At 46.1% G+C, this 14,317-nt stretch overlaps 1 protein-coding gene across 1 annotated transcript in view; it reads right to left on the reverse strand.

Moving 5' to 3' along the window:
* The window catches only part of LOC311244199 (membrane-associated guanylate kinase, WW and PDZ domain-containing protein 3-like), a 177,526-nt gene that overhangs the window by 55,583 nt on the left and 107,626 nt on the right, over positions 1-14,317 (reverse strand). Inside the window, 4 exon segments of the mRNA XM_084333606.1 lie at positions 6,800-7,330; positions 7,425-7,488; positions 13,004-13,486; positions 13,489-13,594. Of these exon segments, the coding sequence (XP_084189732.1) occupies positions 6,800-7,330; positions 7,425-7,488; positions 13,004-13,486; positions 13,489-13,594 (1,184 nt within the window).

Below are 14,317 nucleotides of genomic sequence, written 5' to 3' on the forward strand. Positions count from 1 at the left end.
AGGCAGCCTGTCACATCTTTTCGCCTGCCAGCGCGGACTCTCATTGGCGAGGTGTAACGCGTGGGAGGCTCACACTACCCTCGCCACTTCCTGTCTCTGCTGTGCAGGCGTCTCCCAACCGACCTGTAGGGGTCGCTGTCCACAACGTCCAATCCCCACCCATCGACTTCCACCCGCTGACTCTGCCAAATGAGCCAGTACGACGGCCGGTCCAAGCCGCAGGCAATGCTGAGACTGGGATTCGATACCGGAGTCTCTTGCATTGGTGACGAGCGCAATCTCCGCTATGCCATCCAGCCGCCAGCAATATTATATATATATATTATCAAATTGTTCTAAATAAATAATAATGATAATAAATAATTTGAAGTTTGGACTCATTTTTACAACTGAGGTAGGTAGATAAAAAAAATTCAGACTAAAGTACAGAAAAAAAGCTACCGTTGGGTACCGGTATCAATTCACAGGTACCGGTACCGGTTAAAATGTGAATGGTACCCAACCGTACTAGCAATGCAACTACACTGAAAAAGGTCTCTAGGCTCCGTTCACACTGCAGGCCATAGCACTAAATTCAGATTTTCTTTGTTTGGCTGTTTCACATTCATTTAAAAATGTGGGCCAATATCAGATTCCAGTGTGAACTGGTGTGAGCCGCATGCACAAATTAACAATAAGAGAATCTGTAAAATAATACAGTGAATTTCCCGTGAAAAATCACTCTGTCTGTCGGTTGGTCCAAATAACGTATCCTACCCTCTAGTGGGCACGGGTTTCGCAATAGGAAGCAAAAATTGGGCATGGAGGTCAAGGGTGTGTGTGTGTGTGTTTGTGCCAATTGGCTAAAAGGGGGCGTGTCAATGGGAGGGGCACACTTCACGCTCAGTTAATCTGCTCATTACTGGACTCAAATGCTGCTATACAATGCTCAGCCACTTTACTGCACCCTTGTACAATTATCTTTAACTTGTCTAATGTGTACTTATTTTTTATTTACTTATACTTACTTGTACTTATGTTATTGCACATACCGCCGGTTTATTGTATATAAATACCTGCTTTTAAATTAAAAAAATTATTTGAATTGTTGCTTTTTATTCCTTTATGGTGTGGAGCAAACAGAGAGTAAGAATCCCATTGTACTTGTTGCATTATGGCATCTGAATCTGAATCACAAAAAAGGCAACGTGGTTGCAGCTAGTGTGAATTTGCGCTCATCTTGTCCTCTAATGTGGGGTTCTGGTGATGAATGAAGCCCTCGAAAGGTTAATATCCTACAGTCTGAAAGCCTGTCCGTCTAGTGGAACATATAAGTCACATGTGTGTGTAATGAGACATGAGACAGAACGATATGTACAGTACCACATGCTGCTCACGTACAGCATGCAGTCTGAGGCGTTTTATTACTATTGTTCTGTGTCGTCTAGACGAGATTTCGCCTTTGAAACTGGAATGAGTTGCATGTGGGGACACGTCATTGACCCCTCGGTTTCCCTTACTTACTTCCCGACTGTCTCCCCTACTGGCTCCTGTATTTGTTGTCTGTTACTCGTGGCTCTATATGTTGTGTATTCATATTGTTCTCTGTTTCCCTGTGGCTCTATGTTTCTTTGTTTCTTTGTTTTTCTTTTGCCTATTGTCAGCGACTTTGGATCATTGAGAAGCGCTATATAAAATACATTTATTATTATTATTATTATTATTATTATTATTATTATTATTATTATTATTATTATTATTATTATTATTATTATTATTATTATTATTATTATTATTATTATTATTATATTATTATTATTATTATTATTATTATTATTATTATTATTATTATTATTATTATTATTATTATTATTATTATTATTATTATTATTATTATTATTATTATTATTATTATTATTATTATTATTATTATGTGAGGACACGTCATTGACCATAGAGGACACATCATTGATCATAGAGGACACGTCAATCCAGTGAAGGGTAACTATGGGGATAGAATTACAATCCCACACCAGACGGAACGTGCCTCACTTTATTCCGCTGTGTCCTCCGCTATCAAATGGGAATGAAACGCTGTGTGTACACTACAGATGTGTTTTTGAGGCGGGACTTAAAACGGTCACTTAAGATGTACTATGAGAAGTATTTGGTATCAAATAACGGTCAAACGTAAATTCTCACTTCCTTCGACAACTCTGAACACGGGGGAAACAAGCTCGATGTGTCTAAGGTTTCTGGGAAGCATCACAGCGCAAACACACCAGTCGCGCGCGAAGGCTGGAGGGCGGGCGACCAGCGCTTCACTTTTGTTCCCATGTTAACGGACGTAGCTGTGCCCACCGGTCGCAAGCGGGCGCACGACTCACGGGCCTTCCTCCGTGCACTTTCGCCCGCTCTGAAGTCGGACTCGGTGTGCCCGGCCACGTGCGCTGTTCTCGTGTGTGCGCGACTGGTGTGTTTGCGCTGTCATGACTCAGGGAGCGGCAAGGAGCCGTACTGTGACCACATTTTAATCTGCAATTACCTGGCGGCTGAGTGGCGCAGTGGGCAAGGCGCTCGCCACTAACGCAGGAGATGCTAACACAATTGGCAGTGTTAGAGGGTGGGAAAGCCGGTGGGTGGGGATTGGACGTTGTGGACAGCGACTCCTACAGGTCGGTTGGGTGACGCCGGTGCGGCGGAAACAGGAAGTATGGGGGGCAGCGTGAGCCTCCCACGCGTTACTCCTCGCCACTGAGAGTTCGAGCTGCTGCGGTGAAAAGATGCGACAGGCTGCCTCCTCGTGTACCGGAGGGGACACGTGATGCAAGGCTTCTATCCTCACTACAGCCGACCAGTGGGAGGCATAGTCTAGCAACGTTCAAGACAGGGGAGGGAAGAATTGGAAACACAAAATTGGGATGGGAGAAAAATAGAAAATAGAAAATGATGAGAAAAAGTGGATAAAAAATAAAATAATAATAATAATAATAATAATCTGCAATTACCTAATAGCCTATCTATTCACAAGAGCATCCAATGGAATGATGCCCTGGGCAAGCAACCAAACGATTACACCACTACCACTCGGCCAGAAAGATCTCTTCCACTCAGTCTTAACCGTCTGTAGTGTGGTAGTGAAAGGGTTAACCTTATGTAGTGTGGTTAACCTTCTGTAGTGTGGTAGGCTTTTGACAGCATCCACCCTGTGATAGTCTCTGGAAGATCACGAGAAACTATAGAATCCCCTCCCACATAGTTAATGTCATCAAACTGTTCTACACTGGCTTTTCTTGCACTGTGGGAACAAGCACCACCAGTTTTGAAGTAGGATCCGTAGTACGCCAAGGATGTGTGATGTCAGCATTACTTTTCAACCTCATGGGTTATGAGGAGAACCACAGAAGACAAGGCAAGAGGGATTCGTTGGACCCTCTATTCCACCATTGAAGACCTTGACTTTGCGGATGACCTAGCCCTTCTGTCACATACACACACACATCTCCAGGAAAAAACAGACAGACTCCAACACTATGGCCATCAAGTTGGACTGATTGTAAACAACAATAAAACCAAAGTCATGCCCATCAACACCAATACACCAATACATATAACAATAGAGGAACAGGTCTTGGAAAATTCAGATAATTTCACATACCGTGTGGAAGCATCATTCACCATGATGGGGGAGCAAGTAAGGACATCCAAAACCGGATTAACAAAGCATACACAACCTTCATAAGACTTAAACAAATTTGGAAGTCAAGCCAATATAGCACCAAAACAAAACTCTGGATCTACCAAAGCTGCGAACTCTCAACACTACTATATGGTGCAGAATGCTGGAAAACCACAGAAAGCGACATCCACTTTCCACACCTCATGCCTGCGCAAAATCCTGCGTATATTCTGGCCCATCTCCAACAATAACCTCCTCAACATTACCCAAAAGGTGACACGCACTGTATAATTTATAAACAAAGGTGGACCTGGGGGCGGCTGGGTGGCGCAGCGAACATTGCGCTCGTCACCAACGCAAGAGACACCGGTATCGAATCCGGCTGTCAGCGTTGCCTCCGGCTTGGGCCGGCTGTCATACTGACTCAATTGGCAGAGTTAGCGGGAGGGAAGTCGATGGGTGGTAATCTGGACGTTGTAAACAGCGACTCCTACAGGTTGGTCAGGGCGCCTGCACAGCAAAGACAGGAAAATGGCGGGGGCATTGCGAGCCTCCTACACGTTACTCCTCACCAATGAGAGTCCGCGCTGGCAGGTGAAAAGATGTGACTGGCTGCCTCCACATGTATCGGAGGGGACATGTGATGGGCTTCTATCCTCCCTATGACCGGCCAGTGGGGGGCACATGTGAGCAACGACCAAGACAGGGGAGGGGAGAATTGGCACGGCTAAATTGGGATGGGAGAAAAAAGAAAATGGAGGAGAAAAAGTGGACCTGGATTGGCCACATACTCAGAATGGACACCAATGCAATCCGCATTAACCCTTTCCCCGCCAATAACGTCGTACGACGGGGTTTCAAGTTCATGCGAATTCTGCCAATAACGGCGTACGACGTGATTCTGATCATAATTTCATATTTTCGCCATGGTATTCATATTTCCATCACGGAGGCTGGTCTGATGCTGTGTGAGCCAGCACAACTCTGCAACGCTTCAATACTGCCACCTGGTGGCTGATCGGCGAGTTGCAACCGGAAGTGGATCTCTTGTGATCCCGGTGCATCTCCCTATTCCGTCCGGCCACTCGTTTATCGTCGCAGGACTCAATACACACACTGTGGATATGGATCTTTGCCATAACTCAATAATCTACATGATTTGGGCGTGTATTAGTAATATACAAACCGGAAATGGATCGCCTAGATCCCCACCACATAACTGGGATCTGTTTGCTCCACTCTCATCGTCCAACGGTACGAGGAGACTGATGTGAGTTTCAGCGTTTTTGTTTATCAATTTCGATACAAACTGCTCTGATCAATATATCACCCATACTACATGAAGCATCTAACGACTATCACAGAATTATAAACGACCCCCCCCCCCCCCTCCGTTCACCCGCGCATGATCAGTCATAACCCTTAGGACCATGTACTGCATTTGATGATCTAATATATGCATTTGTGCCTATATCTCACGTTCTGGGAAATACTGCAGAAAACGATAAAAACATATTTATACTCGTATGAATGTGTGAATGAAAAAGTAAAACGTTCCTACATCCTGAACGATAGATAATCGATGTTGAATGGGCCATAGTAATGTCAATTAAAAAAGTTATAGCCCTGCAAAGAAGGTGAACATCTCCATAGACTTACAGTGCTGGCAGAGATCAAACAGCGATGGATATAAGCGTGGCAGAGAATGGGTTAATAATGCAGAAAGGGAGGCCTAAAACGACATGGCGTACGACTATAGAGAAGGAGCTCCAGCAACACCACCAGAGCTGGGGGACCATAGAGAAGATGGCCAAAGACAGATTGTTGCTGCCCTATTGCTGCACTTTGTTGCTGCCCTATGCGCCGGCCGGCGTAATGGGGATAAGTAAGTAAGTAAGTAAGTAAGTAAGTAAGTAAGTAAGTAAGTAAGTAAGTAAGTAAGTAAGTAAGTAAGTAAGTAAGTAAGTAAGTAAGTAAGTAAGTAAGTAAGTAAGTAAGTAAGTAAGTAAGTAAGTAAGTAAGTGTAAGTAAGTAAGTAAGTAAGTAAGTAAGTAAGTAAGTAAGTAAGTAAGTAAGTAAGTAAGTAAGTAAGTAAGTAAGTAAGTAAGTAAGTAAGTAAGTAAGTAAGTAAGTAAGTAAGTAAGTAAGTAAGTAAGTAAGTAAGTAAGTACTGTAAGTAAGTAAGTAAGTAAGTAAGTAAGTAAGTAAGTAAGTAAGTAAGTAAGTAAGTAAGTAAGTAAGTAAGTAAGTAAGTAAGTAAGTAAGTAAGTAAGTAAGTAAGTAAGTAAGTGTGGTAGTGAAAGGGTTAACCTTCTGTAGTGTGATAGTGAAAGGGTTAATCTCTGTCATGTGACAGTGAAAGTGTTATCCTTCTGTAGTGTTGCAGTGAAAGGGCCTTTGGTAGAGTGGTAGTGAAAGGGTTAAAGGGAGGGTATTCTTACACAACTAACTTCTATCTAATCTAAATTGTAACTAAATTGTATCAAGAGGTCGGTTAGGGTTACATAGTGACGTTTGATAGAGCATACAGACCGTCATCTGCACCTTGGTTGACCACCTTTAGTTTATTTTTCTCATATTTTTATATTCAGAGTTAATTATGTAGTTTACACTGTTTATTTTTTCTCATATCTTTATATTCAGAGTTAATTTTATTGCCTGTATTTATTGTAACGTATAATATAACCGATAGGGCATACAGACCCTCATCTGCATCTTTGTTTACACTGTTTAATTTTCTCGTATTTTTATATTCAGATCAAATTGTATTGCCTATATTTATGTCTTTCTATTATTACCCTGCCAATACCTGTACCTGCCCCCCCCCCCTCCCCCATGGTGCTATGACGCCTAAATTTCCCCAAGGGGATCAATAAAGGAATATCTTATCTTTAGGTTAATACTTAACTTTTTTGTTCATATTTCAATCATTCTACCTGCTAAATACGTTGCACTATATAATAATATAATATAATAATATTATATAATATAATAATATTATATAATATAATAATATTATATAATATTATATAATAATATTATATTATATTATATAATATAATATCATATCATATCATAATATAATATAAATATAATATATCATAATATAATAATAAAAACACCAATGTGATTGGCTCTCACCTTTGCCATTCTCCACGTCCTGGGAGGCAATCACGAAGCCGAACCCCTCCCCCGACTTCCTCTTCAGCTCAACCTCGAAGCCCCGGGGCAGCCGCGTGGGCTCTCCGCCCCCCTTCCTGTCCCGGTCCTGCCCGGGGGCCGCGCCCCGGTCCCCTCCGTCGTCCTCCAGGCCGGTGTTCAGCCAGTCCTTGGGCTCCATGGTGAGGGTCACGGGGATGGACTCCAGGAAGCTGGTGCTCTGGACCAGCGAGGTGCGCACCAGGGCGGGGGAGGGAGGGGTGCTGACCGAGGTGCGCATCAGGGCCGGGGAGGGTGGGTTGCTGACCGAGGTGCGCATCAGGGCCGGGGAGGGTGGGTTGCTGACTGAGGTGCGCATCAGGGCGGGGGAGGGTGGGGTGCTGACCGAGGCTCGGGGTGCCATGTTGAGGGCATGATCCGGGTTGTCCGAGGACACGGGCGGAGGAGGGGGGCGGAGGAGAGGCGGGGGGAGCCTCCGGGGGGAGTTGGGGGAGACAGAGGAGCGGTAGATGCCTGGTGGAGGGAGGGGGAGAGTGACTTTGAGATGTCTGTGGACAGCAGGTATTAAAACAGGGTTTAACTCAGAGGATGTAGATCACACACTCACCTCCCCTGTAAACCAATAAGACCACGTCTCCTTGTTTGGTGTGTTCTTGGAGAACTCTTTGGACCTAGAGGGGCAACGGACAGACAGTTCAGCTAGACTTTCAGCAGATTTAATACTTTGTGATTAAAGTAGTTTTTCTCTCACAACTTCTCCTATCTCTCCTATCTCTTCTCTCCACCCTTCTCTGTTCTCCTCTCCTCTCATATTCTATCTCTCATTTATTCTCTTCTCTCCCCTCCTCTTTTTCTCTTCCCTCTCGGCTCCTCTAAGTGTGTCTGACTCTTAACCACCAACACCTGCACTGACTACAATGTATGATGCATATCACGCCAATTAGGTTACCTTGTGTATACTGCACCTTGTGTATACTGCACCTTGTGTATACTGCACCTTGTGTATACTGCACCTTGTGTATACTGCACCTTGTCTATACTGCACCTTGTGTATACTGCACCTTGTGTATACTGCACCTTGTGTATACTGTACCTTGTGTATACTGCACCTTGGGTATACTGCACCTTGGGTATACTGCACCTTGTGTATACTGCACCTTGTGTATACTGCACCTTGTGTTTACTGCACCTTGTCTATACTGCACCTTGTGTATACTGCACCTTGTGTATACTGTACCTTGTGTATACTGCACCTTGTGTATACTGCACCTTGTGTATACTGCACCTTTGTCTATACTGCACCTTGTCTATACTGCACCTTGTCTATTCTGCACCTTGTGTATACTGTACCTTGTGTATACTGCACCTTGTCTATACTGCACCTTGTGTATACTGCACCTTGTGTATACTGCACCTGTGTATATACTGCACCTTGTATATACTGCACCTAGTGTTTACTGTACCTTGTGTATACTGCACCTTGTGTATACTGCACCTTGTGTATACTGCACCTTGTATATACTACACCTTGTGTATGCTGCACCTTGTGTATACTGCACCTTGTCTATACTGCACCTTGTGTATACTGCACCTTGTGTATACTGCACCTTGTGTATACTGCACCTTGTGTATACTGAACCTTGTGTATACTGCACCTTGTGTATACTGTACCTTGTGTATACTGCACCTTGTGTATACTGCACCTTGTGTATACTGTACCTTGTGTATACTGCACCTTGTGTATACTGCACCTTGGGTATACTGCACCTTGTGTATACTGCACCTTGTGTATACTGCACCTTGGGTATACTGCACCTTGTGTATACTGCACCTTGTCTATACTGCACCTTGTCTATACTGTACCTTGTGTATACTGCACCTTGTGTATACTGCACCTTGTGTATACTGTACCTTGTGTATACTGCACCTTGTGTATACTGTACCTTGTGTATACTGTACCTTGTGTATACTGCACCTTGTGTATACTGTACCTTGTGTATACTGCACCTTGTGTATACTGCACCTTGTGTATACTGCACCTTGTGTATACTGTACCTTGTGTATACTGCACCTTGTCTATACTGCACCTTGTGTATACTGCACCTTGTGTATACTGCACCTTGGGTATACTGCACCTTGTGTATACTGCACCTTGTGTATACTGCACCTTGTGTATACTGCACCTTGTGTATACTGTACCTTGTGTATACTGCACCTTGTGTATACTGCACCTTGGGTATACTGCACCTTGTATATACTGCACCTTGTGTATACTGCACCTTGTCTATACTGCACCTTGTGTATACTGCACCTTGTGTATACTGCACCTTGTGTATACTGTACCTTGTGTATACTGCACCTTGTGTATACTGCACCTTGTGTATACTGTACCTTGTGTATACTGCACCTTGTGTATACTGCACCTTGTGTTTACTGCACCTTGTGTATACTGCACCTTGTGTATACTGCACCTTGTGTATACTGCACCTTGTGTATACTGCACCTTGGGTATACTGCACCTTGTGTATACTGCACCTTGTGTATACTGCACCTTGTGTATACTGCACCTGTGTATACTGCACCTTGTGTCTACTGCACCTTGTGTATACTGTACCTTGTGTATACTGCACCTTGTGTATACTGCACCTTGTGTATACTGCACCTTGTGTATACTGCACCTTGTGTATACTGCACCTTGTCTATACTGCACCTTGTGTATACTGCACCTTTGTCTATACTGCACCTTGTCTATACTGCACCTTGTCTATACTGCACCTTGTGTATACTGCACCTTGTGTATACTGCACCTTGTGTATACTGCACCTTGTCTATACTGCACCTTGTGTATACTGCACCTTGTGTATACTGCACCTTGTGTATACTGCACCTTGTCTATACTGCACCTTGTGTATACTGCACCTTGTGTATACTGCACCTTGTGTATACTGTACCTTGTGTATACTGCACCTTGTGTATACTGCACCTTGTGTATACTGCACCTTGTGTATACTGCACCTTGTGTATACTGCACCTTGTGTATACTGCACCTTGTGTATACTGTACCTTGTGTATACTGCACCTTGTGTATACTGTACCTTGTGTATACTGTTATACTTTTATTCTTTTATATTCAGGGTTAATTATATTGTTTACACTGTTTATTTTTTATCATATTTCTATATTCAGATTTAATTGTATAGCCTATATTTATGTCTTTCTACTATTACCCTGCCCATACCTGTAGCTCCCCTCCCCCATGCTGCTATGATGCCCAAGGGGATCAATAAAGTAAAATCTTATCTTATCTATCATCTGCCCTCTTCTCATCTCCTCTCATATTCTATCTCTCTTCTCCTCCCCTTCTCCTCTTCTCTTCCTTCCTCTTTCCTATAAGCTCCTCTCATATTCTATCTCTCCTCTCCTCTGCCCTCTTCTCCTCTCCTATCATATTTTATCTCTCATATCCTCCCCTCTACTCTTTTATCCTATCCCCTCTACTCCTCTCCTCCCTCTCTCCTATCCTCTGCCATGCTCCCCTATCCCATTTTCTCTCCCTCTTCTCCCCTCCTCTCCTCTCCTCCCTCTCCTATCCTCTGCCATGCTCCCCTATCCCTTTCTCTCTCCCTATTCTCCCCTCTCCCCTCCTCTCCCATGCTCCCCTCCTCTCCCATGCTCCCCTCCTCTCCTCTCCTCCCCTCCTCTCCTCTCCTCTCCCATGCTCCCCTCTCCCTTCCTCTCTTCTCCCCTCCCCTCCTCCCAGGGCCGCATCAGGGGGTGTGCGAGCAGTGCGGTCGCACAGGGCCTCGCGGGAAGGGGGGCCTCGCCTTTTTCATCACAGACCTAAAATCTAGTTTTGCTTATATGCTTATATATTTCACATTAGACGCGTTTGTAGAATGTGTCTGACTTGTTCCTGGGTCTGCAGATATACTCACTATTGGAGCTCAGCCTCTGGGGTTCTGCAGCAGACACACTATTGGTTTCAACGAAGGGAGTGGTTTTACTTACATCATGTGTAGTACACTACGCCGGCGTGAGTCAGCTGCGTTTGACTATTATGCTTAGTTATGCCAGCCAAGACGAAGAAAGAGGTCGGTCATTATCAGTCGGTCGGTCACCAAGGAACGTTGACGAAAGGCGGGACAAATGGCCGGAGCCTTGTCATGATGCAGTCGGGATATAGCCATGATGATGATGTCGGCTAGTAGCTAGCTTAGCTAAAGGCTATCTAGCGTTAGCTAACCTAGAGACATGCAGCCAAGATGAAGAGGATGGTCGTTTGGCAGATGAACTTCGTCAACTCCACGCGGTTGTCTCCATCCTCTTGGACGTTTGGTGAGTTTTTTTTTTTTTTTGGTCTTTTTCCCCTCCATTTTCCTCCGATTTCCTCCCATCCCAATGTTAGTCGTATGCCAATTCCCAGTCCCTTCCTGGTCGCTGCGCTTTACCCCCACAGTCAGATCATTTGGGAGAGTGGAGGCTACCACGTGCTTCCTCCGACACACGTCCAGCCAATCACCGCGTCTTTTCACCTGGCAGCGCGGATTCTCATTGAGAGGGCGTAGCGTGTGGGAGGACCACACTATCCCCCTCACGTCCAATCCGCGCTTAGCAGGCGCCCGACCGAACTGTAGGAGTCGCTGTTTACAACGACCCGGACCCACCCCGCCAGCTTCTCCCACCCTCTGATACAGCCAATTGTATCAGTGCAGACGGCCAGCCAAGCTGGTGACAACCCCGGAGCTGTGAGCTGGATTCGAACAGGCGAACCAAGCTCACAGCTCCGGGGCTGGTGACGAACGCAATCTCCGCTCGACCACCTAACCGCCGTTTGGTGAGTTTTTAACCTATTCTATTAACTCTATTCTATTCCCGCCGTGGACATCGCTCTCTCTCTCTCTCTCTCTCTCTCTGGAGCTAAACTGGCCGACTAGCTATTGTAGTACTACTAGTAGCTAATGGTGTGTGCCTGGTGTCAGCACCTGGCTGTATGTAGCCGCATAGCTTGCTTCTGCGTTAGCTAATGGTTAACGATAGCCTGGTTGAGCTAACTGTTAGCCAGTTAGCTGTTTAGCTTCGACGTTAACTGCCGGCTGCGCTCGGCTGGGAACGTTCGTTTGATGCTATCAGTTAGCCTTGAGTTAGCTGTTAGCTTGTACTACGACCATTGACATTAGCCGTGAGAATAGCAGGGGGTTCTGGCACTCTGACTACGACATCATCTTTGACAGAAGATGTAGTCGGGCCTGCACCATGACAAGGCTCTGGCCATAGCTTATTTGTCCCGACAGCGAGAGGCCTTTCGTCAACGTGGAGACCTGTGTTGCGGCCTTTCGCCCTGCGTTCCTTTTGTGCAGGTAAGATTAATGAAAATGTCATGACATTACCCACTCTTCCTTCCTTCCCCTCCCGAATGTTTTGTTAATAACAATGTTTTTTTCCAGGCAAAACATATGCTACTTCACAACATTTGGAGATACGACATGTGCTGTGTGTGAATGTCTTGGTCGTTTGTGTAGCTTGGGTAGCGTTGGGCCGTTGGCCAAAGCTGTGTGTGGCCTGGTGTCACAGTACCTGGCTAGCCTATTTAGCTGATGTCGGCCATTGGCTCCTTGCTGCTTTGGTTTCTCTGGTATAGACCCTCTTCTCTTTGGATTTAAGTGTTGATCTTTGTCCTTTTGGATCTCTCATACATGCTCTCTCTAACACACACACACATGCTCTCTCTCTCTCTCTCTCTCTCTCATACATGCTCTCTCCTCTCATACATGCTCTCTCTCTCTCTCTCTCTTTCTAACACACAGTCTGCCTATGGCGGCCTTTCTCGATGGCTAGGCTGTGCTCAAGGATCTTCAGTCACAGTGCTCAGGTATTCTGCCACTGTGTACTCTCTGTTTAGGGCCAAATAGGGGGGGGGGGGGGGGGGGGGGGGGCTCGCGTTAAATCTCGCACAGGGCCTCGCATTTCTCCCAGGCGGCCCTGCCTCCTCCCTCTCTCCTCTCCTCTGCCATGCTCCCCTCTCCCTTCCTCTCTCCCTATTCTCCCCTCTCCCCTCCTCTCCTCTCCCATGCTCCCCTCTTCTCCTCTCCTCCCCTCCTCTCCTCTCCTCTCCCATGCTCCCCTCTCCCTTCCTCTCTTCTCTTCTCCCCTCACCTCCTCTCCCCTCCTCCGTCTCCCCTTCAGTACCTGTGCAAAGCTGAGACTCTGGACGTCGGCGCCGTTGATCTTGACAATGGTGTCCCCTGGCTGCAGGGAGTTGCACTGCCTCCTGTCCCAGACCCTCTTCACCACGGCCACCCTGCCCCCCTGGCCCCCCGCCGTCACGCTGAAGCCCAGGCCCCGGTCCCCCTCCGCCTGGGCCAGAGCGACCGGCACCAGCTCCCCCCCTCCTCCCCCTCCGGCGCTCCCTCCTCCGCCCCCGCTGCCCAGGCTCATGGCCCCCGGAGACGACATGCTGCTGGGGCTGGCGCTGCGGCTGGTGGGGGTGGCGAAGTGGAAGCCGTTGAAGCTGCGGTGCTGGGGGCTGTCGGGCGTGGGGGGGGGTCTGAGGTGGGCGGCCTGGCTCCTCAGGAGGCGGGAGTGAGCGCTGCCCCGCGGCCCCCCGCCCCCAGGTGAGGAGGAGGGTCTCTGCCTCTCCGACTGGGGCAGGGGCAGCTTGGACCCTGGGGCCAGGTGCAGGTGGACATGTCGCTCTCGGAGGACTTGGAGGTCCCGGAGCACGAGGCGTGACGAGGCGCCGACAGGGAGTTGTTGTTGTGGTTACGGATCATAGACGCCCTGTTGGGAGGACAAGCGGGGGTGGTCGTCAAAGGAGCCCCATCCGTAGAAACGTTTAAGTCCCACCTCAAAACCGCCTGTTCAACCTCGCATACCCTCACCCCTGACCCCTGCATCACTCACATTTACACATCTGTACACACCTATATACTATTTATATGTATTTTCTCTCTGTTTTATCTCGAAGCTGTCTCCCTTTTTCTGTAGTATCCCCGACATGTACTGTCGTTTACTGTGAATGTCCATGTACTGTGTTTGTCCATGTAATGCAATGTCTGTAAAGTGCTTTGAGATACAGTACTATATTTAAGGCGCTATATAAAATAAATGTATTATTATTATTATTATTATTATTATTATTATTATTATTATTATTATTATTATTATTATTTTATATTATTGACAAATCATCAAGAATAATTCTTAGGCAAAAATTGCAATGCATATTGAACCCTGGTTTTAAGACAGTCACAGAACTCATATGATTATTAGGAAGAGAGTTGTCGAAGCAGTTCTCTCATCAGTCCTGGATGTTGTTGTATGTTGATGTCATTTATAGGCTGCGGCCTCAACCCTTACATCCCTGGACTCCGTCTATCACTCTGCACTCAGATTCCTCACTAATGACAGATACAACATGATTCATAGATGTCCTTTATGAGAAGATTGCTTGGTCCTCTCTGATGGAGAGGCGCAACAAACCCTGGTATTTGTTCATTTTGA

This window comes from Notolepis coatsorum (genome assembly GCF_963971535.1).
Source record: "Notolepis coatsorum genome assembly, chromosome: 17".
Taxonomy (NCBI): Eukaryota; Metazoa; Chordata; class Actinopteri; order Aulopiformes; family Paralepididae; genus Notolepis; species Notolepis coatsorum.